We start from the raw sequence: 21,931 nt of genomic DNA, 5'->3' as shown, positions 1-21,931 counted from the left end.
GGTACATGCACGCCTCCGTGTCTGTGTGGTGTGTGTTTGTGTCGTGTGTGTGTGTGTGTGTGTAGAGAGAGAGAGTGTGTATGTGTGCGTGCGGGCAGCATCAGGAAGGCAGCCAGCCTCTGTGCTCTGGGCGGAATCACGCTATAAACACTTCCAGATGTGGTGTCTCACTCGGGGCCCAAAAGGACTGTGACTCAGTTACTTGGCCTTAGCCGGCCAACTGGAAGCTTCCTGCCTCATGACATGATAGGGTGGGGGCAGCAGAGGCTCTTCACAAACTTCCAGGCCGGGAACTCCTGCCCTGGCCCTTTCTAAAGCCCCCCGCCCAAATTCTTCCCTGAGAGGTTGGAGGGCCCCGGGCTCCGCATTCCCTGGCCTGCCTGTACCCTCCTCCCCTGCCCTGGCTCCCAGCATGAATGGGGTTCCCACTTCCTTGGCTCCTTTCCTTGCCCAGAACCCGGTGGACTGACTGACCCTGGAGCATAAGAGTGACAGACAGACAGACAAAAGAAAACCCCTGGCGCCTCGCAAGCACCAGCTCTGGGGTGGGCATGTGCTCGGGACTTTCACAGTGTCCGTCCTCACCTTGCACCAGGAGGACGAGACTCCTACCCATCTTTGACAGCTGAGGAAACTGAGGCAGACAGGGGCAGTGACTTGCCCAAGGGCAGAAGGCTGGGGAGGGGCCAGGCCCAGCTGAGCTTCTAACGCCTCAGTCAGGACTGAGCCCATGCACCGAGCCTGCCACTCGCTCCTGCCTCCCGTTGAGTAGTCCTGAAACTCCAAGTGGCCCTCCACCCTCTGGGAGGGCCCCTGGGCCCCTTCCCCGCCACCACTGTGGCTGCTCTTGATTTGGGGAGGAACCGCCACGTTGGGTTTTGTTCTGAGGCCTTCCGGAGGTCAGGGGTAGGATGGACGAAAAGAAGTGAGCTGCTGTGTGAGGGGGGCAGGTCTCTCTTCTCCAAAGATGCCCAGGAGGGCAGTGGGGAGAACCTGGCTTCTGAAGTCCCACCGTGGCCCACTCCACCCGCTGCGTGGCCCAGTGCGGCCCGCTTCCCTCTCTGAGCGCGATGCTTCCCTGGCAGGGATGTGTGAGAGGGCTCTATGAGCTGCTGGATAAGCAGCATTTCCCATCAGTCCTTGAGAGCTGCTGTGGGTCGAGTGGGAGTCGGGGAGGGGCGGGGCGGGGGGGTACCCTGATGCTGTGCTTTGGTTTCCTGGTGTAGAAAACCCAGTGAATGCACTGCCACCTCCTCCCCCCGCCCCCAGTAAAGGTTAATAGCAATGCATCTGCACGGGCCTAGGCGTATCGTAGATGCTTAGCTAACAGGAGGTGGGCTGCGGAGTGGGACTCCCAGCTCGGAGACTCACCAGGCCCGTGCCCTTGACCAGCAGGACGGCCCCAGCAGCCGTCAGGACTGCCATGCCCAGCACTCGGTTGGCACTCTCTGAACAGGGCCACCCCGGCTTTGGGACTCAGGCATCAGCTCACGGGGGCCTCACTTTCCAGCTCCCTCCCCCACCCCCACTGCCTGCCCCTCTGTGCCTCTGTCTGTCTGTCTGTCTGTCTCTTTCTCTCGAAAATGGGATCATATTGGTAACTCACTTGCAGGCTCGTCGTGAAGAAGTAGTCATGTTAATGGTTTCATTCACTCAGTGGTTGGAATCTGGGTAGAGTCAGAGTCGGCCACTTTTGAGCATCCACTGTGTGTCAGCAGTAAACCAAACAGACAGGAGTCTCCACCCCCCGAGGACCCAATGAGTCGGTCTAGGTGACCCTAGGTTAATAAGCAAGAAAAGAAATGCGGGGTGGCGGGGGAGACTTCCCTGGTCCAGTGGTTGGGACTCCGTGCTCTCGCTGCCGAGGACGTGGGTTTGATCCCTGGTCAGGGAACTAAGACCCCGTAAGCCACGCAGCACAGGCAAAAAAAAAAAAAAAAAAAAAAAAAAAAAAAAAAGAGATGCGTGGTGTGTTGTGTTACGTGAGGGGAAGTGCCGAGGGGAAAAGTAGGGGGAGAGTTTGGGGCGGGGTCAGGGCAGGCGTCTCCTGGAGGGTCCCTCCGTACAAAAGAGGCAAGGAGGGCACCAGGCCAGTGTTGGCGGGGGGGGGGGGGGGGGGGCATGCTAGGTGCAAAGGCCCTGGGGTAGGAGCCCACTTGGGATGTTCAGAGAGTCACAGAGGCTAGCGTGGCTGGGGCAGGTAAGCGAGGGGGAGGGCGGTGCCAGACTAGTTCACCCGAGGAAAAGCAGCATGGGAGGCGTCAGGTGTTGGCGGTGGTCCTCCCGGTAGAGTCCAGCCGAGGGCAGCCTCAGGGCCTCAGTTAAACAGCCCAGGGTGACCCCTCCCCTTTCACCCTCAGGAGAAAGAGAAGAAGTACATGCTGCCTCTGGACAACCTCAAAATCCGCGACGTGGAGAAGGGCTTCATGTCCAACAAGCACGTCTTCGCCATCTTCAACACGGAGCAGAGGTGAGTGCCCCCAACCCCGACCCCCATCCCCCAAGGTCCCAGGGAGACCAATGGCCCTCGTTCAGTCATTCTTCAGTGTCCACCGAGTACTTGCTGTGAACAGTCCCTACCCTGGGTTCTCACATTCCAGAAAGGGTGTCAGTCAAGAAACAGAAAAGTGCTTCTGTGGGGTGGTCAGCGGGGTGGGGAGGCTGAAACGATGCAAGAGCCGTGGAGGGTTCTGAGCAGAGGAGGGATGGACCTGGCTCTGGTGCTCACCGGCGCCCCCTGGTGGCCAGGAGGGGAACAGGCTGAGGAGGCGAGCGTGGGAGACCAGGGAGGAGATGCCTGCACTGGCCCAGGTGGGAGATGGTGGGGCTGGACCCAAGTGGGGTTGAGGACATAGAGGAGGAAGGGGTGGATTCCAGTAGAGCGACTGAACTCCTGGTGGGTGTGGGTATGAGAGCAAGAAAGGTGTTGCTCAGGGACTGAGCTGCCATTGGCCGACATGGGGAAGGCAGAGGCAGAGTAGGCTTGGGGCCAGTCGGAGGCTGGGTTGGGGTGATGCTGAGGGAGAGGGGCCTGTGAGACACCACGTGGGACACAGGGGAGCCAGCTGGGTAAGTATGAGAGACTGGTGTTCAGGAGTGCGCTCCGGGCAGGAACGTGAATTTGGGGAGTTGTCGTTGTGTGGAGGTGTTTCAAGTCTAAATGGGATGAGATTCCCTGGGCCAGTATAACAGAGAAGAGAAGGGCCCAGGAGGCTCTCAGTAAACCCATGCCAAGGGACGTTGGTGGGAGATTTTAGCAAAAGCAAAGATACTTCTCTCAGCTCAGGAAGAGACCCAGTTGGCAGGAGGTCTGAGAGCAGGAGGAAGGGCTGAACATGGACCCAGGAGGGCCCCTGCCCAGACTCACACCCTCATCTAGGGAACCCCCAAGTCAGGGGTCAGCTGTCAGCCAGGGCCTGGTGGTTCTTCATGACGGGCCAGTAGGCACTGACATCCTCCCTCCTGGCCCCAGGACCACCTTCCCCACTGCCCATCCACACGCACCAAATCCAGCTGAGCCACCTGTTTTGTGCAAGAATCGTTCTATCCTGCTTTGTTCTGGGCTGGCCTAAAACTCTTGAGACCCACTTTGACCATCAGCTGGCTCCAAAATCCTTTATAACCCTTTTAGGCTCATCTCTCCCTATCCCCCACCTCCCCTGCCTAAGAAACCCTAGGGTGTGTGGGAGAACCTGGGTTCTGCGATGGGACAGGCCTGCTGGGAAGCTCTTCCTGGCTGTGTAACGCCAGACAGCCATCCCACCTCCCTGGCCCTGTGATCCCCTGTGCAGCGGGCGGTGTGTGTGGGGGGGTGAAGATATACCTAATGTATCATTTAGTGGTGAGTTTGGGAAACCCAGAATGATAGTAGCAGAAACAAGATAGAAGTTGGGGGTTTTTTATGTAAATCAAGTCCAGACTTTACCATCTGGGGCAGGTTGGACAACCCCACAGGCATCCAGGCCCAGGCCCTCCTTCTTATTTCTCAGCTCTCCTCCTCTTTGTCCAAGATGGCTGCTCAAACTCCAGCCATCATGATGATGTTCCAGGCAGCAGGAAGGAGGAGGAGCAACAAAGACATGCTCCCTTTCCCTGCTCTCAGCTCCTTCCAGAAGTCTCAGGGCAGCCACTCACTGACTGTTGGTTGGCCTGAGCACTGTTGTGAGGCCATCCGTGCCTAACCTCAGACCCAGATCTCACTCGAAGACTTTGGGACAGCTTGGCCGTCTCAGTCACACCTGCCTTGTGGGACAGGATGGCATGCGTGTAGCATGGATCCTGGCCTATATATAGAGAACACTGCCCATAAACACTGGTTAGTGTCTGTCCGTTGTTCCCCCAGCCTTTTGGCTCTGCACCTTCCGCTCACAGACCCACATTTGCCCAGCAGTTCACAAGCCTTTGCTGGGAGTTTCAGTCCTGCCCTGGCCAGTTCCACCTCCCTCCCAGGAATCGGGGCACATGCTGGACCTTTACTGTCCAAGGCAGCAGCCACTGGCCACATGTGACTGTTTATTTATTTTTATAAATTTTTATTGGAGTTTAGTTGTTTTACAATGTTGTATTAGTTTCTGCTGTACAGCAGAGTGAACCAGCTGTACGTATACATATATTCTCTCTTTTTTGGATTTCCACATGTGACTATTTAAATGTAAATTGATGGAAATAAAATAAAAATTTACATTCACTTTCTCAGCCACGCTGGCGCCATTCCTGATGCTCAGAAAGAAGCCACCTGTGGCTCGTGGCTGCTGCGTCAGGCCAGAACGTTCTTTTGGATGATGCGGCTGTAACTTCTCTAGCAAACACCTTGATGGGAGCTCCCCAACTGGGGGAGGGTGTCGTGGGTCACTGCCCACTTCTGGAGGGGTCGTTGGCAGCCTTTGGCTCCCCCAGGAGAGCATAAAGGAGGGGATGGGCAGTTCCCAGGGGAAGGAGAGGAGTAGCTGAGCCCACAAACAAAACACTGCAGATGCCGCTAGGTGCAGACTCGTGCTGAGCACACGCCCTGCTCTCGGCTCGGTTTTGGGTGTTACAGGCACGAATTCACGGTACCTCCATCAGCCCAATGGGGTGCAGGGGCTGCTGCCATCCTGGGGCCTCTGGTCGTGAGTGCCCCTGGTCAGGGGTGAATCCTGATCAGTCAGGCCAACCCCAGGGCCTGAGCTCCAGCTCACTGCACCCACCGGGCCCACGGGCGGGGTCAAGCATGCGCCTTTCCCTCCCTCCCTCTCACCGCAGGAACGTCTACAAGGACCTGCGGCAGATTGAGCTGGCCTGTGACTCCCAGGAGGACGTGGACAGCTGGAAGGCCTCATTCCTCCGAGCCGGGGTCTACCCTGAGAAGGACCAGGTGAGGAGCGCTCTGCCCGGCCGGCACACCTTGGGCTGAGCTGACCCCACCTGGGAGAAGGGCGGCCAGCATCTCACGGGATGGGTCATTTCAGGCTGTGTTTGCCAGCACTCTCTGAGGGCATGTAGCCCATACCCTCTTGAGCAGACAAAGCAGAAAGGGCTAGAGAGGGTTCTGTCATCGGTGCCCAGAAGGTTCTCCAGCTAAAGTCAAGGACAGGGACACACGTGGACCAGGATCCTGTCTGCTTTGTTCTCTCTCCTTTTTTCCTGTCCTTGAGGCGGAGTGAACGTGGCCCCCAAATTAACATGTTCCAATCCCCAGGTGAGAGGCACTAGCCCATCTTGGACTGTGGTCACCCCCAGGTCCGGGCAGCTCAGCCCAGGGGCAGGCAGGGCCACGTGGTGCCAACACGGCCATGAGGGGCCAGCCCAGAGGGTCAGCTGCGGGTGGGGTAGGGCAAGCAATCCCCAGAGGAGGGGGGCTCCCCACGCTGGACTCAGGCTGCAGTCACCCCTCATGGCCTCCCCTCCCCGCTTGCAGGCCGAAAATGAGGACGGAGCCCAGGAGAACACCTTCTCCATGGACCCGCAGCTGGAGCGGCAGGTGGAGACCATTCGCAACCTGGTGGACTCCTATGTGGCCATCATCAACAAGTCCATCCGTGACCTCATGCCAAAGACCATCATGCACCTCATGATCAACAATGTGAGTGCCTGCCCCTCCGGGTCCCCCTTCCCCCAAGACGGGGCAGCCACAACCAGATCTGGGCTGAACACAGTCTGTATAAAATCAGAAATGAGAGTGAGGGCTTCCCTGGTGGCACAGTGGTTGAGAGTCCGCCTGCCGATGCAGGCGACACGGGTTCGTGCCCCGGTCCGGGAAGATCCCACATGCCGCGGAGCGGCTGGGCCCGTGAGCCGTGGCCGCTGAGCCTGCGTGTCCGGAGCCTGTGGTCTGCAACGGGAGAGGCCACAAAAGTGAGAGGCCCACATACCACAAAAAAAAAAAAAGAAAAAAAAGAAATGAGAGTGAGTCTCACCACCTTTTAAACATCACAGTCAGGATCCTCAGCCTCTCTTGGGAAATGAGAAGGTACAGACACACACCCCTGTTTAATCGGGTCATTGAAGCTACCACCACTCCTATGCATTTTCTCTAAAGTTTTCCAGCCTTACAGTAACCCTGGGAGAGGGCCTGCTATCATTCCCATTTTATAGACAGGAAAACAGAGGCCCAGAGAGGTCAAGAAGCCTGACCCAAGTCACTCAGAAGAGTGAGGGGTGGGATTCAAACCCAGGCTGAGTCTGTCCCCAACTGTGGCCTGCAGCCCGTCACCCCAGGGCGTTACCTGCTACCTCCGGGGCTCCTGAACCTCTCAGGGTATCAGGCTTCTCTTCGGTGAAATGCAGCTGTACTGATGTCTCCTGCTCCAGGCTGCTGGGAGGGTTCAGGCCTTGGGCTCAGCACTAGGCACTCAGAAAGCTATGTAACCCGGGTACAGTTTATGTTGTGACTATAAAACCTCTAAATATGACAGAGTCTAAAGCAAAAATCCCATATCCCTTCCCTTTCACTCCGTTCTTCCCAGTCTCTTCTTCAGTGGTGGTCAGTGTTAAGTTTCATGGGTGTCCTAGTACCTTGTTCACGTATAGATGGCATTTGCTGCAGCTATGAACTCTTAAATTCATGTATGCTTTGACCCAGCAGTTCTCCTTGCAGGGATTTCTCCCACAGTGATGTTTGCCAACATGCAAATTGAGCACGTACATGGTTATTCTTTTCAGCGTGTTTTATAGTGGCCAAAGATAAGAAATCTATCCATTTCTTAGAATCCATTAAATAAATATCCAATCTATTGCAAAAAATACCAAAAAACAAAAGGATGAGAACCATCTCCAGGTCTGTAATAACTTTATTAAAACAGAAAAGGTATAGAGCATAACAGAATGATCAGAAAGGCTCCATTTGTGTAAAAACGGAAGGGAAATTATCTATTTGTCTGTCTATAATATGCCTAGAAATCTGGAAGTTTGTACAAGGACCTAGTGACCAGTTGCTCCCTAGAGGGAGAACTCAGGGGGCCTAAGGAGGCCAGAGTGGACAAAGGAGTTTTCACTGTATCTTTAGGTTATATTTTATTTTCCCTTTTACTCATTTTTCAGAATTTAAATGTTTGACTAGCTAGTGCATTTACGTGGTTCGCAAATGAAAAACTATCCAGCACCGTCATCTTTGTACGTGTTGAAAGTTCGAGAAAATTCATCCATCCATATATGTATTTTTTTCATGTTCTTTTCCATTATAGTTTATTATAGGATATTTAATATAGTTCCCTGCAGTATACAGTAGAACATTGTTGTTTATTTTCTATATAGTAGTTTGTGTCTGCTAATCCCAAACTCCTAATTTATCCATCCCTCCACCCTTTCCCCTTTGGTAACCGTAAGTTTGTTTTCTGTGTCTATGAGTCTGTTTCTGTCTTATAAATGAATTCACTTGTATCACATTTTATTGTTGTTTGTTTCTTCGTTCTTTTTGTGGTATGCGGGCCTCTCACTGTTGTGGCCTCTCCCGCTGCGGAGCATAGGCTCCGGACGCGCAGGCTCAGAGGCCATGGCTCACGGGCCCAGCTGCTCCGCGGCATGTGGGATCTTCCCGGAATGGGGCACGAACCCGTGTCCCCTGCATCGGCAGGAGGACTCTCAACCACTGCGCCACCAGGGAAGCCCAGTATCATATTTTAGATTCCACATATAAGTGATATCATATCCATTCTTCTTTATGGCCGAGTAGTATTCCATTGTATATATGTACATCTTCTTTATCCATTCATCTCTCGATGGGCACTTGGGTTCCTTCCATGTCTTGGCTATTGTAAATAGTGCTGCTGTGAACATAGGGGTGCATGTATCTTTTCCAGTTATAGTTTTGTCTGGGCATATGCCCAGGAGTGGGATTGCTGGGTCATATGGTAATTCCATTTTTAGTTTTTTAAGGAACTTCCATCACTTGTATCACATTTTATTGTTGTTTGTTTCTTCGTTCTTTTTGTGGTATGCGGGCCTCTCACTGTTGTGGCCTCTCCCGCTGCGGAGCATAGGCTCCGGACGCGCAGGCTCAGAGGCCATGGCTCACGGGCCCAGCTGCTCCGCGGCATGTGGGATCTTCCCGGAATGGGGCACGAACCCGTGTCCCCTGCATCGGCAGGAGGACTCTCAACCACTGCGCCACCAGGGAAGCCCAGTATCATATTTTAGATTCCACATATAAGTGATATCATATCCATTCTTCTTTATGGCCGAGTAGTATTCCATTGTATATATGTACATCTTCTTTATCCATTCATCTCTCGATGGGCACTTGGGTTCCTTCCATGTCTTGGCTATTGTAAATAGTGCTGCTGTGAACATAGGGGTGCATGTATCTTTTCCAGTTATAGTTTTGTCTGGGCATATGCCCAGGAGTGGGATTGCTGGGTCATATGGTAATTCCATTTTTAGTTTTTTAAGGAACTTCCATACTGTTTTCCATAGTGGCTGCACAAATTTACATTCCCACCCACCGTGTAGAAGGGTTCTTTTTCTCCACACTCTCTCTAGCATTTATTATTTGTAGACGTTTTGATGATGGCCATTCTGACTGGTGTGAGGTATACTTCATTGTAGTCTTAATTTGCACTTCTCTTATAATTAGCGATCAACATCCATTTTTTTAAATTAATTAATTTAATTTATTTATTTTTGGCTGCATTGGGTCTTTGTTGCTGCACGCGGGCTTTCTCTAGTTGCAGCGAGTGGGGGCTGCTCTTCGTTGCGGTGCACATGCTTCTCATTGCGGTGGCTTCTCTTGTTGCGGAGCACAGGCTCCAGGCACGTGGGCTTCAGTAGTTGTGGCTCGCAGGCTCTAGAACGCAGGCTCAGTAGTCGTGGCACACAGGCTTAGTTGCTCCAGAGCATGTGGGATCTTCCCGGGCCAAGGCTCGAACCAACGTCCCCTGCATTGGCAGGCAGATTCTTAACCACTGCGCCACCAGGGAAGTCCCCGACATCCATTCTTAAAAGGACACTTGTAGAAGGAGACTTCTCTTCTGAGATCTCATACATCCATTGAATTGATATTTCAGTCTCAAAACCACTCTTGCCCTTAATGGGGAAGCTCTGGAAGCGTCCCCTCAAAAATCAAGAACAAGTTGGCTATTTCCACTTTTATTTAATCTTCTTATAGGGTGACTAGGCAATGAAGTTAGACAAGAAAAATTATTTATTTATTTATTTATTTATTTATGGCTGTGTTGGGTCTTGGTTGCGGTGCACAGGCTTCTCATTGCAGAGCACGGGCTCTAGGCCTGTGGGCTTCATTAGTTGTGGCACGCGGTCTCAATAGTTGTGGCTCGCAGACTCTAGAGCGCAGGCTCAGTAGTTGTGGTGCAGGAGCCCAGTTGCTCTGCGGCATGTGGGATCTTCCCGGACCAGGGATCAAACCCATGTCCCCTGCATTGGCAGGCGGATTCTTAACCACTGCACCACCAGGGAAGTCCCAAGAAAAATAATTTAAAGCTGTGAACGTCAAAAAGAATAGAAAAACTGTTTGTATGTAAACATGAACATGTATACATAGAAATCCCAAGAAAAGTAACTGAGGGATTTCCTTGGTGGTTCAGTGGATAAGAATCCACCTGCCAATGCAGGGGACGTTGGTTCGAGCCTTGGTCCGGGAAGATCCCACATGCTCTGGAGCAACTAAGCCCGTGCGTCACAACATCTGAGCCTGATCTCTAGAGCCCACGAGCCACAACTACTAGAGCCCGTGCTCCATTAGAGAAGCCACCGCAATGAGAAGCCTGCGCACCTCAACAAAGCGTAGCCCCTGCTCGCCACAACTAGGGAAAAGCCCACGCACAGTGACGAAGACCCAATGCAGCCAAAAAAAAAAAGATATAATGGAAGAAAAGATAGCAATAAAAGAGATAAGATTCAGGAATTCCCTGGCATTCTAGTGGTTAGGACTCCACGTTTTCACTGCCAAGGACCCGGGTTCAATACCTGGTCCGGGGACCAAGATCCCGCAAGCCATGTGGAAGGAAAAAAAGAAAAAAGATAAGATTCTAGGAATAAGTTTCACAAGAATCTGATGAAATGGGTTGGAAGAACACTTGCAAGCACCCCTGAGGGACTCGGGAGACAACTGAGTGTAGAGCTCACCTACTTGTAAGTATCTCCCACGTTCTGCAGTCAGGTGAAAGACGCAGCCCCGCCCAGCATGCTGGGTGCTCTTCTGGCCTTTCACAAGGCTGGCTGAGCTCTTGGCTGGTGTGGTGGAAAGCCCTGACCTCTCCAACCCTTGCCCTCAGACGAAGGCCTTCATCCACCATGAGCTGCTGGCCTACCTGTACTCATCGGCAGACCAGAGCAGCCTCATGGAGGAGTCGGCGGACCAGGCCCAGCGGCGGGACGACATGCTGCGCATGTACCACGCGCTCAAGGAGGCGCTCAGCATCATCGGGGACATCAGCACCAGCACAGTGTCCACACCCGTGCCCCCGCCCGTTGATGACACCTGGCTCCAGAGCACCAGCAGCCACAGGTCTGCGAGGCCTGGTCGCCTGCAGGCTGCTGCCTGCGGGATCCCAGCTCCACCCCCCTGCCACGCCCCCATGTGTCCATCAGGGCACAACCCATGGGTGGGCGGGGTGCAGGGGCCCCGACCACAGATGGCTCAGCACCCAGGGCTAGACACAGTGTGGGACTGCCTCCCCGCCTAGGCCTGAAGGGACTGGAGACAGAGGGTTAAAGGCCCGCCTGTCTCCTGGTGCCTTCCATTGGTTAAGCCCCAAACAGAAGCCAAGAGGGGGCAAGGGGCCTGGGCAACCCCGGCCATAGGGGTGAGCCTCCTGGGGCATAGAGCATAGCTGAGAATGGCGGGCGGGGGGGAACTGGAGGGACACGTGGAGGGTGTAACCAGCATCCCCCAACCTGTCCACCCTGGAGCTGAGATGGAAATAAGGCCCTGGCATGGGCGAGTCAGAGCATCAGGCAGGGACATCTAACCAGTGACAGGACAGATAGTGGGAGGAGAGAGGATTGGTCAGGGAAATCTCAGAAGGTGCCAGCCCTACTGAGCCCTTGGGGAGCCTTGGAGTTCCTCGGGGAGAGGGCACAGCAACCAGCCTGAGGGGCATCCAGTGCTTGGCCCCAGAGGGGAGCCTTGGGCGGGGCGGGGGGGGGGCACCTGGGACAGAGGCCTTTGGGTCCTGCAGCCTCTGGAGGCATTTGGACCTGATTTGAAGGGCAGGGCTGGGCTCTGAAAGGATCTTTGGCTATAGAGGGGGGATTGGAGGAGCGGGAGAGGCCCGAGTGGGGCCAGTGAGAGGGGAATGCCCACGGGAACGAGGCCAGAGGGAAGCAGGAGCCCTTCGCAGCTGAGGACAGGTGCTGCGCCCTGGCTCAGGTCTTGGGGCTGGACGGAGGGGCACAGTGTATCTGCGCTGCCCCACGCCCAGGACCGGGCAGTCACCTGCATCTGGCTGGGTGGTAGCTGGTGCCAGCCCATGTTACAGAGGAAGCCACCGTGGCCAGCACCCCACGCCCCGCCTCGGGCTTCCACAGCCACACGGATGCGGCCAGTGCTGCCACCCCCCATCTTCAGCTCACACCCTCTCCTTCCTCCACAGCCCCACTCTGCAGCGCCGGCCTGTGTCCAGCATGCACCCCCCAGGCCGGCCTCCAGCAGTGAGGGGCCCCACCCCGGGCCCCCCCCTGATTCCTGTGCCGGTGGGGGCAGCAGCCTCCTTCTCAGCGCCCCCCATCCCATCCCGGCCCGGACCCCACCCCAGCGTGTTTGCCAACAATGACCCCTTCTCAGCCCCGCCTCAGATCCCATCTCGGCCAGCTCGGATTCCACCCGGCATCCCCCCCGGAGTGCCCAGGTAAGGCTGGACCCCCTCACTGCCTGCCACCTAGAGCCACCAGCCTGTGCCCTGCAGGGAGTGGAGGAGTCACTGGCATCCCCATTGGGCCAGTGGGGAAACTGAGGCTCAGAGAGGCCAAATTCACGGAGTGGTGGAGTCAGGGTGACTCCCAGGCTCTCAGGCCTGTCCTCTTTGTGAGCAAATGGGCCCACCACATAGCTTGGGTCCCCTCCCACGGGGCCCCTTCCGGTTTTCACCTGTCCCCTTTCTGAGGATACGCACATCAGTCACTGCCCGCCCCAGCCCTGCCTCTCCCCACCCTGCAGGCCAGGGTCTTTCCTCCCCACTTCTCCTGTGAGTAACCTGAGGTCCAGGGCGGGCAGGGGACTTGCCCAGGGTCACAGAGCAAGGGAGTAATGGCGGGGGTACTGATGTCCAGGCTTGGCACACTCCTTTCCAGCACCCGAGCAGCCTTTAGAGGAGCAGCCGGCTTCGGGCAGCAGCCTGGGGCAGCGGTGGTGGGGCCTGGGTCCTCCTCCTTGCCCTGCTTCCGGCCTCACTGCCCTCTTCCCTTCCCCATCTATCTCTATTCTCTTTGCAGCAGAAGACCCCCTGCTGCACCCAGCCGGCCTACCATTATCCGCCCAGCCGAGCCATCCCTGCTCGACTAGGCTGCGGGCAGCATGTTCTCGGGGGTCCTCGAGCAGGACCCTCGGTGCAGGAGCTTCGGTGGTCCGGGCCCATCCACCGCCACCCCTGGCCTTCCAGTCCCCACGGGGGACCAGGCTCTCTGCAGGCAGCCCCTGACTCTTCCCTAACCCCGGCCCCAGTCAGGGGCTGGCCTGGCCCCCATCCCCAGCTGGACACAGCACTGAATGGAGGGGCCCTGGAGCCCCAGGATGAGGGGAGCCGGGGTGTTGCACTTTGGGGGATGGGGTCTCAGGTAGCAGAGGAGGCAGCTGCGTCCTGAGTGCCATCTTGAATGAGGGGTCCAGGCTGGGGTGGTGGTGCTCACCCAGGGGCTTCTCTGGCCAGGAAAGCCTGAGTAGGCCAGGCTTTCTAGAAACAGCACCGAGGGTGTCCATACCCCCAGTCCTTGCTGGGGCACAAGGAGTGTGTCTGCTTCTCAGCAGTGGGAGCTCCCAGCGGCGAGCCAGGCCCAGTGGGCCCAGCGCTACCCGCCCGCCCAAGTTGTACATATTCCTTCCTTGGCCGTATTAACTGCACGGCCCAGCCTCGGCTGCCGGAGGTGCCTTTCCCAGGTCCGGAACACTCGGCCCGGCCAACCTCGCTCTCTCCTCCCTGGGCCATCTCCTCCTCCTGGGTCCCCGGGGCAGCCTGGGCTCAGGGCTGAGTGGGTGGGGAAGCTTCGGGGGCCTCTGGGCTCCCACTCAGGCCTCCCCCACGGGTCGGGCCCAGGTGGCCACTCTGTGAGCAGACCTTCTCGCTCGCTCGGTTTGACCACTGTAAGTGCCTGCACTCTGTATCCTATTAATAAACTAAAATAAAGGGAAGACGCTTCTGGTGGCTGCTGTGTGGGCCTTTTGTGTTGACCTTCAGGCTGAGGACGGGGGCTGCTGGCCTTCCCCCTTCCCCCTGCTCCCCAAACGGCAGTGCTCTTGGGGAGAGGGTTCACTTCTGGAGGGGAGAGCTTTTACTTTCCTTAACACTTCAGGAGTAGGAGCAGACATTCACACAGCCACACACACAGGCCTGGCTGTCCCCCCACCTGCACCCCAGACGGCACTGGTTACAGAGGCCAGGACGGGGGCCTGCGGCAGGCATTGCGATTACTGAGGGGAGAGGGCCTCCTGGCCCTGCGCCCCAGACTGTGCCGCAGTCAGGCCCCCTCCCCACCCGCAGTCTCCTGAGGACTTTCCCCAGAGGTCCCCTTCGCCCTCTTCGGGGCACAGGCCTTCCAGCCCAGCCGGGGACACAGTTAAGCTTTGCTTTTTCTGATTTTTCTCTTGTGCCCAGGCGACCACCTCCATCGGCTCCTGCCCGACCTTTCTTCTGAGCTTCGTGGGAGACCCCTCCCGCCTGCCTGGCTGCCCCCTTGGGGGCAGGTCTGTCCCGGCTGGTGTCCCTGAGCCCCAATTACCAGGCTCTGTGGTTTTTCTGACCATAATTTATTGACTCTGGTGCCCAGGCCAGACTGCCCTTTGTTCCATGAGGCTCCTGTGCGGGCTTTGGCTGAGGCCACCCCTCAGCCCTGTCTGGGGCCCCTGCAGGGACAACGGGAGGGGCGGGTGGTCTTGGAGGCCCCGCTCCTGGAGTTCTGTTACCAGACCTCACACGCAGCCTGCCCTCAGCTGGGCCGGGGGGCCGGGCCCCTTCCTGTCAATAAAGTGACTGTTCTCGCAAGAACACTGCGGCCACATCTCCTTCCCGGCCCCTAGCACGAGCAGGCCACCCCCAGCAGTGGCACAGGCCTCAGGTGAAGCCACAAGGAGAAGAAGGAAGGCATGGCATCCCACAGCAGCAAGCCCCTTCCTACTGGGACCTGGCTTGGAGGGTCAGTGGGGAAGGGAAGGGGGAGTTTGCTTCCTGGGCCCCGTCTGTACCACGCAGGGCTGGTGCAGGCTGGAAGACTCTGGCTAAGGCACGTTTTACAGTAGGGGACAGAGGCAGGGCCAGAAAATGCAAGGGTTGCATTCAAACGCTGCAGTGCCCCCCCATGCACAATTTCCGGGTGCTAAGCCACCCCTCCTGGAGCGTCCATGTCTGCAAGCCAGCTGGTATTCCCTACCCAGCCCCTGAAGGGAGGAGATGCAGGGGGACCCACAACTCAGGCCCGAACTGCACAACCGCCCCTCCCGTAGAAAACGAAGCTGGGGAAGGGACCCCCCGCCCCACCGACCAAGTCTCACACACATGCGCCTTGCTGCTCTTCCTTTCGCCTGTTCTTCCATGGCAGTGGGCTACGTAGGCACGGGCCGCTTGTCTTGAAAGAAGCGCTTGAGCGTGCAGACTTGCAGCACAGCCACGAGCAGCAACACAGCCACGTTCACAGCAGACCAGAAGTTGACCCGCTCCAGGTTGCCCTCTTGCAGGTTGCGATCACGTGCCTCAAAGGCCCGCAGCAGAGTCAGCATTTGGATGCTGCGCTCAAGCCGGATCCTCATGGTCTCGATGGACTCCTATGGCACAGAGGGAGAAGCAGGTCAAGGTTTTGTCCTGCAGAATGGGGTGAGAGTTCATGTTTGGGGGGAGAGGGAAAGACAGCTGAGAGCACAGACTCAGTGGCCAGGCTGCCTGAGTCTAAATCCCTCTGCCACTCAATGGCTGTGTGACCATAAGCAAGTAAATAACCTCTCTGGGCCTCAGTTTCCTCCTCAGAATTAAACCTCAGAGTTGCCCTGAGAATTGAATGCCTAATTTTGTTTTTGGCCGTGCCGCATAGCTTGCGGGACCTCGGTTCCCCAACCAGGGATCAAATCCCGGCCCCTGGCAATGGAAGCTTGGAGTCCTAACCACTGGACTGCTGGGGAAATTCCTGAATGCCTAATTAAGTATAAAGAACATATTAGTGATTAATAAATAGCAGTAGGTGAAGCCAGACTGCTTGGGTTCAAATATTGGCTCTGTCAGTTGCTGGCTGTGTGGCCTTAGAAGAGTTACTTAGCCATCTTGTGCATCAGTTTCCCCAACTGTAAAATGGGGGATAATTAGAGCACACTCCCTACATATAAGGTGGTTATGGAGATTTAATGAGTTATTTAAGCCCTTAGAACAAGGGTTACACCTAGAAATGTTATACTGTTACTAGGTTGGGGGCACCAATATGTAGGAAAGGCAGGGTCAGGCCAAGGCGGACCCCAGTCAAGGTGAGAGGGTAGGGTCCAATGCCAGAGATCTGGGAGGAGTGGCCCCAGCTTGGCCTGGGCGCACCTTGATGTCCTCCATCTTGACATCCAGCATCTCCTCGGGCTCCACAGCCTCTGCCCAACCCTCCACCTCCTCATCATCCTGCAGGCTGTCAAAGATGAGTTCAAAGAACACCAGCTTCTCTGAGATGGTGCTGAAGGAGTTGTCAAAGCACAGCTTGTAATCCCCGGCCTCCGTGGGCTCCACCCTGGGCAGACAGACACACAGACATGACCCTGAGTGGCCGGCCAGCCAGACTTTTCGAGGCAGGCAAGGTGGTAACCCGAGGCCGCTGGTGAGGGGCAGGGCTGTAACTGAACCTGGGCAGCCAGCAGGACTTAACTCACGTGTGCACACCGTCTGCCTTGCGGGACTCACTGACCAGCAGCACTCCCTGAGGGCTCTCCAGAGTGAAATCCACGTCCAGCCCAGCACCTCCGATCACCTGGGGGGCAGGTAAGAGCGGGTGGAGGGCTAGGGGCAGGCCAAGGGCTCCTGCCAGAGAAGGCCAGGGCTCGGCCGACCCGCACAGACCCGTACCGACCACCACCAGGGGCCTACCTGAGCTCCGACACCTACACCTGCAAGCCAGTCCCGCCCCTCTCCCGTGCCTCTGGCCGCGCCCCTTGCCTTGGCTCCGCCCCCATTGATTTGATGGCCTCAGGACCGGCTCTTTTATCTGGTCACGCCCCCCCTAGAGACCACGTTCCGGCTTAGCCACACCCCAAATGAGATGACGGAGCCCAGCCTTCTTCTCTTAGCCCAACCCCCGAGAAATTCTCAGGTTGGCCACGCCCTTTCTTGTACAGCATTCTGGTCTCGCCTGGCAATTCCCGCAATCGACCAAACCCTTTTGGCCACGCCCACCCTTGAGGGTCCTGCCTTCTGAAGGGCTCCCTCTTTCTCCCGATGGCCTCGCCTCCCCGCTGCCCCACTCTAGCCCCGCCTTCTTCCATTATTCCCATCCCTTCCGCTCCCACGCGCTGTCCCCGCCCCCTCCGCTTAGTTCTCCCTGGCTCCGCCCCCGCGCTCCTACGCACGGGCTCCTCCTCCTTCCCTCTTCAATGCATGCATTGCTTGCTCTGTATGGCCACGCCCTCTCTCCCTGGCTCCGCTCGCTCTACGGCCCGGGACACTCTACCTGGTACTCAGTCTCAAGGCTTGCATTGGCCGGCGCGGACTGATAGAAACATTGCTTCCGCCCCGCAGGCAGTAGGAACGTGAACTCGCCGTCCTGGATCGGCGGGGGCCCTGCCCCTCCCACCCCCACTGGCGGCAATAGTAGCCACAGGGCCAAGGCTAAGGCCGCGCCGGCCGCCATCATCCGGGTCACCCGCTGGTCTGCTAATAGGTCGCGGTTCCTTTAAAGAGTTAGCCCTGCCCCCTCTGCTACTCGGCGGGACTCATTGGCAGCCGCTTCTGCCCGTTGTCCGAAGCCCGCGGAGCCAGGAGTGAAGGACCCCCTGAGAGCATAGCTGCCCGAATGAATGACTGATGCGCCTGAAAACACTCGACTTTCTACAGACGTTTTCTTTGCAAAGTCTCCACTTCTAGTCTCAAATGCTGGTGGGGGGGCAAAAGTACAAAAATAAGACACGATGGTACATTCTTCTCAGGCAAAAGTTAAGACAACTGTAGTGGAGGTGGCCGGGTCCTTCCTGCGGTTTTCCCAGAGTACCCCGCGCGCGACGAAGATTGTGCGATCCAGCCTGGGTGTAGCGGATCGGAAATAGAGACAGGGCATGGCCCTGCACACGACCCGTAGGGCTCGTCTAAAAAGGCTCAGCTAGGGTGGGCGGGGACCCTTTTACGTTAACGTGGGGGGCAACTTGTGCCAGGTCTGTGAGTTTGGTCCCGGGTCGGATGCCTAACCACTCATTCCTTGGCGCCTTAGAACCGTCACTTTATCAGTTTCCTCGTTTGTGAATTAGATGTGATGAGAATTGAGATGAGGCCTGGTCTATAGTGAGCGCCCCGCATTTCTTGCATATAGTTAGCACGGCGGCTTGGCCCCGCCCTGCACCCCAATGGTCTCAAACTCGAGGGCTAGAAGGTAAACAGTGATTGAAGTGGCCCAGGGTAAGAAGAATAACAGCCGAGGTGCTTAGCGTCAGAAGAGAAGAGCGGAGGAGAGACTGTGGGTTTGGGAGGCAGGTTGCCTAGTTCAAAGCACGCCTCACGCTTTACTTGAGGCATCACTCTGCTGGGCCTCACTTTTCACATCCATAAAAGGGGTATGGGGACTTCCCTGGTGGCTCAGTGGTTAAGACTCGGCGCCCCCAGTGCAGGGGGCCCGGGTTCCATCCCTGGTCAGGGAACTAGATCCCACGTGCATGCTGCAACTAAGAGTTCGCGTGCCGCAACTAAGGAGCCCGCCTGCCGCAACTAAGACCTGGCGCAACCAAGACCTGGCGCAACCAAATAAATATTTAAAGAAAAGGCCGGGTGTGTGTGTGTGATACTAGTCCTACTTCACTGGGCTGTTGTGAAGATTTAAGTGAGATGCTTGTTTAGTGCATGGCGTATCATAGGCCCTCAGTAAATATTATCCGTTATATTCCAGGTTTATCGCCCTTCCTTGGGCATGCCGCCAATTAACCTCTCCCTCAGTCTGGCTTAGAGGATTTGGAGGCGACCTAAGCAGATAAGCAAAGATGTCGCTGGAGAAATGGACTCTGGTGATTCCATCTAAACATAAGAAAAATGCTCAGATGGAAATTCTGAGTCTTTCAAGATAGTCCTGCGAGAGGTTGGCAGATGGTGGCCATTACTCTTCGAATACAGCTGGTGGCTGTCAACTGTTTTCGGCGTTCGCAGAGCTTGGGGAAGTAACACTTTGTAATGTCAAAGTTTATGTATGATCACGCTTCGTCCTCCTTTTCGTTCCAAGTTTGTCTATCATTCAGACTCACTACTTGGACATTTTGAAGTAGTTGTGGAGAATGAGTGATAACTTTTTTTTAAATGAGGTGAATTTCACATTGCATTAGATTAATAATTTTAAGTGAACAACCCAGTGGAGTGGCATTTAGTATGTTCATAATGTTGTACAGCCACTACTTCTACCCACTTCCAAAACATTTCATCAGCCTGGACGGAGACCCTGTACCCATTAAGCAATTATTCCTCATTCCCCCTTCACCCCAGCTTCTGGCAACCAATCTTCCTCTATGGAATTAGCAATTCTGGGTATTTCATATAAATGGGATGTGTCTGGCTTCTTTCACTTAGCATGTTTTTAATGTTCATCATAATATCAGTATTTAATTCCTTTTTATAGCTGAGTAGTATTCCATTGTGTGGGTATCTGTTGGACACTTGGGTTGTTTCCACCTTTTGGCTGTCGTGAGTAGTGCTGCTAAGAACGTGTGTATTTTGAGTATCTGCCTTCAGTTCTTTACGGTGTATTCCTAGGAGTGAAATTGCTGGGTCATATGGTAATTCTGTGCTTAACTATTTGAGGAACTGCCAAACTTTCCCACAGTGGCTGCACCGTTTTACATTCCCACCAACCATGTACGAGGGTCCCAATTTTTCCACATCCTCATCGACGCTTGTTATTTTCTATTTTATTTTTAGTATGTCCCTCCTAATGGATGTGAAGTGGTATCTCATAGTGGTTTGTTTGTTTCTTTTTGGGGGATCAAGCCATTTTATTGAGGGGCATCGGGAGAGGGCCTTAGAGCTGGGAGGACAGTGATATCTGACATCCTTCTCCCGGCCCTGGGATCTTCTCAGCTTCACAGTCTCTGAAAGCTCATAGTGATTTGGGTTTTTTGGCTGTGCCAAACAGCTTGTGGGATCTCAGTTCCCCGACCAGGAATTGAACCCTGGCAACAACAGGGAAAGCCCGGAATCCTAACCACTAGGCCACCGGGGAACTCGCGAAAGCTCATGGTGGTTTTGATTTGCATTTTCCTAATGATACTGAGCATCCTTTCATGTGCTCATTGGCTACTTGTATATCTTCTTTGGAAAAATGTTTGTTCAAGTCTTTTGTACATTTTTAAATTGGGGTGGTGTTGATTCATATATTATGGAATGGAAAAGGAAGAAAGAAAAACAATGAAAAACCTCTCCCACTCTTTGCCAGTCTCTGCTGGGGCACATCCATACTTCACCTGGGTGTTTATAACTCTGCCTTAGTCTTCTCTTCCTGTTTGCATCAAGCTTAGAACTCAGCCGGAGATGAAAGAGTAGGGTCTTCTCAGGTCTTTTCTGAGCATTTGTCCTGCCCTGGGCGTGCACATTGCTTTCTAAGTTACCCAGTGTGTATGGGTGCTTTTGAATGCCTTAATTACCCAAAGAAACTCTCACCCCAGCTTTTCCTCCCAGCTTTTGGTAAGTCAATTGTAATCTTGTACCCCAGAGAACTGTGGGTTCTCCCTTTGCCTTACAGTGTTTTCCAAGAATGTGTTCTGAGTTAAACAGACAAGCACCTTGAGGCAGTCCCTCAGGTAACCCCCAGACATCTTAGAACAGACACACACAATACTGTGAGAACGAGGGCTGCTCTGCTCCCTTAGAAACTGGGGACCAGGGCCCTATACTTCACTTGAAGACATAGGCTGCTGTCTTCAAGTCCTCCACTGTGCTGGGAAAGGAGATGAGGAAGGGCAGGGAAAACACCATAAAAAGCTTTCCTGCCATGATCAAGTTGCCTCTTCTTGATTCAGCATTTCCTTGGTTGGCATCAACATTGAGCTGTTTTCCAGAGTTTGGATAAAGTTAATTCTTACCACGTTTGCTCAGTTGGTCGATGTTTTGGTGGAGGTAGAGGCCCATGGAGCTACCAGCTCTGCCATTTTCACTGTTGTCTGGGGTGAATGGGTGATTCTTATTTCCCTCAATTAAACAAAACCATCCCTCTCCCCAAGTATTCAACAAAATTTACTGAGTGACACTGTTAATAAAACAGACAATGTCCTCATGGAGCTGTCATCCCAGTGCTCCTCCACTAAATGATTTCAGGAAGTCAGAGGCACTGAGAAGTAACTGCTAGGTGGGTAGGTGGGGATGGTTCGTTTCACCTGGATGGAGTCAGAGAGCTTCCCCAAGAAGGTGGCATTGAAGCTCAGGTTTGAAATAGAAGGGAGAAGAGGCAAGCAGAAAAGAACAGAGCTCTGAGGTCAAAGGCTGTCAGAGACTTCAAGAGGCAGAAGGGAGATGAGGGTGGGGTGGGTGAGAGGAGTAGCCAGAGAAGAGATGGGAGCCTTTGGCAGAGGCCACATCATACAGAGTCCCTCTTCCGTTTGTAATGTTGGCCTAGGATCTTAGTCTGGGGTTCTTATAACCATGGGGAGTTAGCAGGCTGGCTTCTGGAGGTCAGGAATCCCCTGAAATTAAAACCAAAAGATTACAAGACCATGTGCTGGGCAGACTCACTACTTGGACATTTTGAAGTAGTTGTGTTTGTTTGCCCCACCAGAGCTGTTCTCTAACATTCCCTGTACTGCTTCGCAGTGGGAGGCAGGGAGCTGATATCTACACACTGGGTCAACTTGGCTTCCTTTTCCTCTTATTTCCAGTTGGGTTCAGCCCTGGTAGGATATCTGAGGGCCGAAGGAAAGAAAGGTCTAGGTATCTATTCCCTATCTCCTACCCTGTTGGTCTGCATCTTTCCACCAAAGCTTGTAACTCCAGCTCTCTCCAAGTTCCAGAACTGTTTTCTCCCCAGCAGCTTCAGGCCTGGCTGCTAACAGTTCCCTGACCCCAGGGAGTCACCACCCGTCATTGCTTTCCCTTCACCCTGCCCATGACTCCTCAGTCCTGTCTCTTAAGGGCATAATCTGTGTGTCAGC

The 21,931-nt window shown here is 54.8% G+C and overlaps 2 protein-coding genes across 3 annotated transcripts in view; one reads left to right on the top strand and one right to left on the bottom strand.

Moving 5' to 3' along the window:
• The window catches only part of DNM2 (dynamin 2), a 99,984-nt gene extending 86,194 nt beyond the window's left edge, over nt 1–13,790 (top strand). The window contains exons 16-21 of the mRNA XM_024745713.1: nt 2,361–2,470; nt 5,242–5,353; nt 5,897–6,061; nt 10,707–10,939; nt 12,027–12,281; nt 12,865–13,790. Coding sequence (XP_024601481.1) covers nt 2,361–2,470; nt 5,242–5,353; nt 5,897–6,061; nt 10,707–10,939; nt 12,027–12,281; nt 12,865–12,934 — 945 coding nt within the window. The 3' untranslated portion in view covers nt 12,935–13,790. The remainder of the gene's footprint in view (nt 1–2,360; nt 2,471–5,241; nt 5,354–5,896; nt 6,062–10,706; nt 10,940–12,026; nt 12,282–12,864) is intronic.
• Nucleotides 13,791–14,375: 585 nt separating this feature from the next.
• TMED1 (transmembrane p24 trafficking protein 1) lies at nt 14,376–17,567 on the bottom strand. 2 transcript variants are annotated; one of them, XM_024745716.1, is made up of 5 exons: nt 17,272–17,567; nt 16,478–16,575; nt 16,155–16,338; nt 15,138–15,403; nt 14,376–14,600 (listed from the first exon to the last, which is right to left on the bottom strand). In XM_024745716.1, the coding sequence occupies exons 1-4, from the start codon at nt 17,452–17,454 to the stop codon at nt 15,185–15,187; spliced, it is 684 nt and encodes a 227-aa protein (XP_024601484.1). In that variant the 5' UTR covers nt 17,455–17,567; the 3' UTR covers nt 14,376–14,600; nt 15,138–15,184. The 2 variants fall into 2 exon arrangements, with proteins under 2 accessions (XP_024601484.1, XP_024601483.1); XM_024745715.1 differs by having other exon boundaries at nt 14,377–15,403.
• Between the last annotated feature and the right edge of the window lie 4,364 nt (nt 17,568–21,931).

Source organism: Neophocaena asiaeorientalis, unplaced genomic scaffold (assembly GCF_003031525.2).
Source record: "Neophocaena asiaeorientalis asiaeorientalis breed wild unplaced genomic scaffold, Neophocaena_asiaeorientalis_V1.1 scaffold357, whole genome shotgun sequence".
In the NCBI taxonomy this organism is placed as follows: Eukaryota; Metazoa; Chordata; class Mammalia; order Artiodactyla; family Phocoenidae; genus Neophocaena; species Neophocaena asiaeorientalis.
This window is presented reverse-complemented; position numbering and strand designations above follow the sequence as displayed.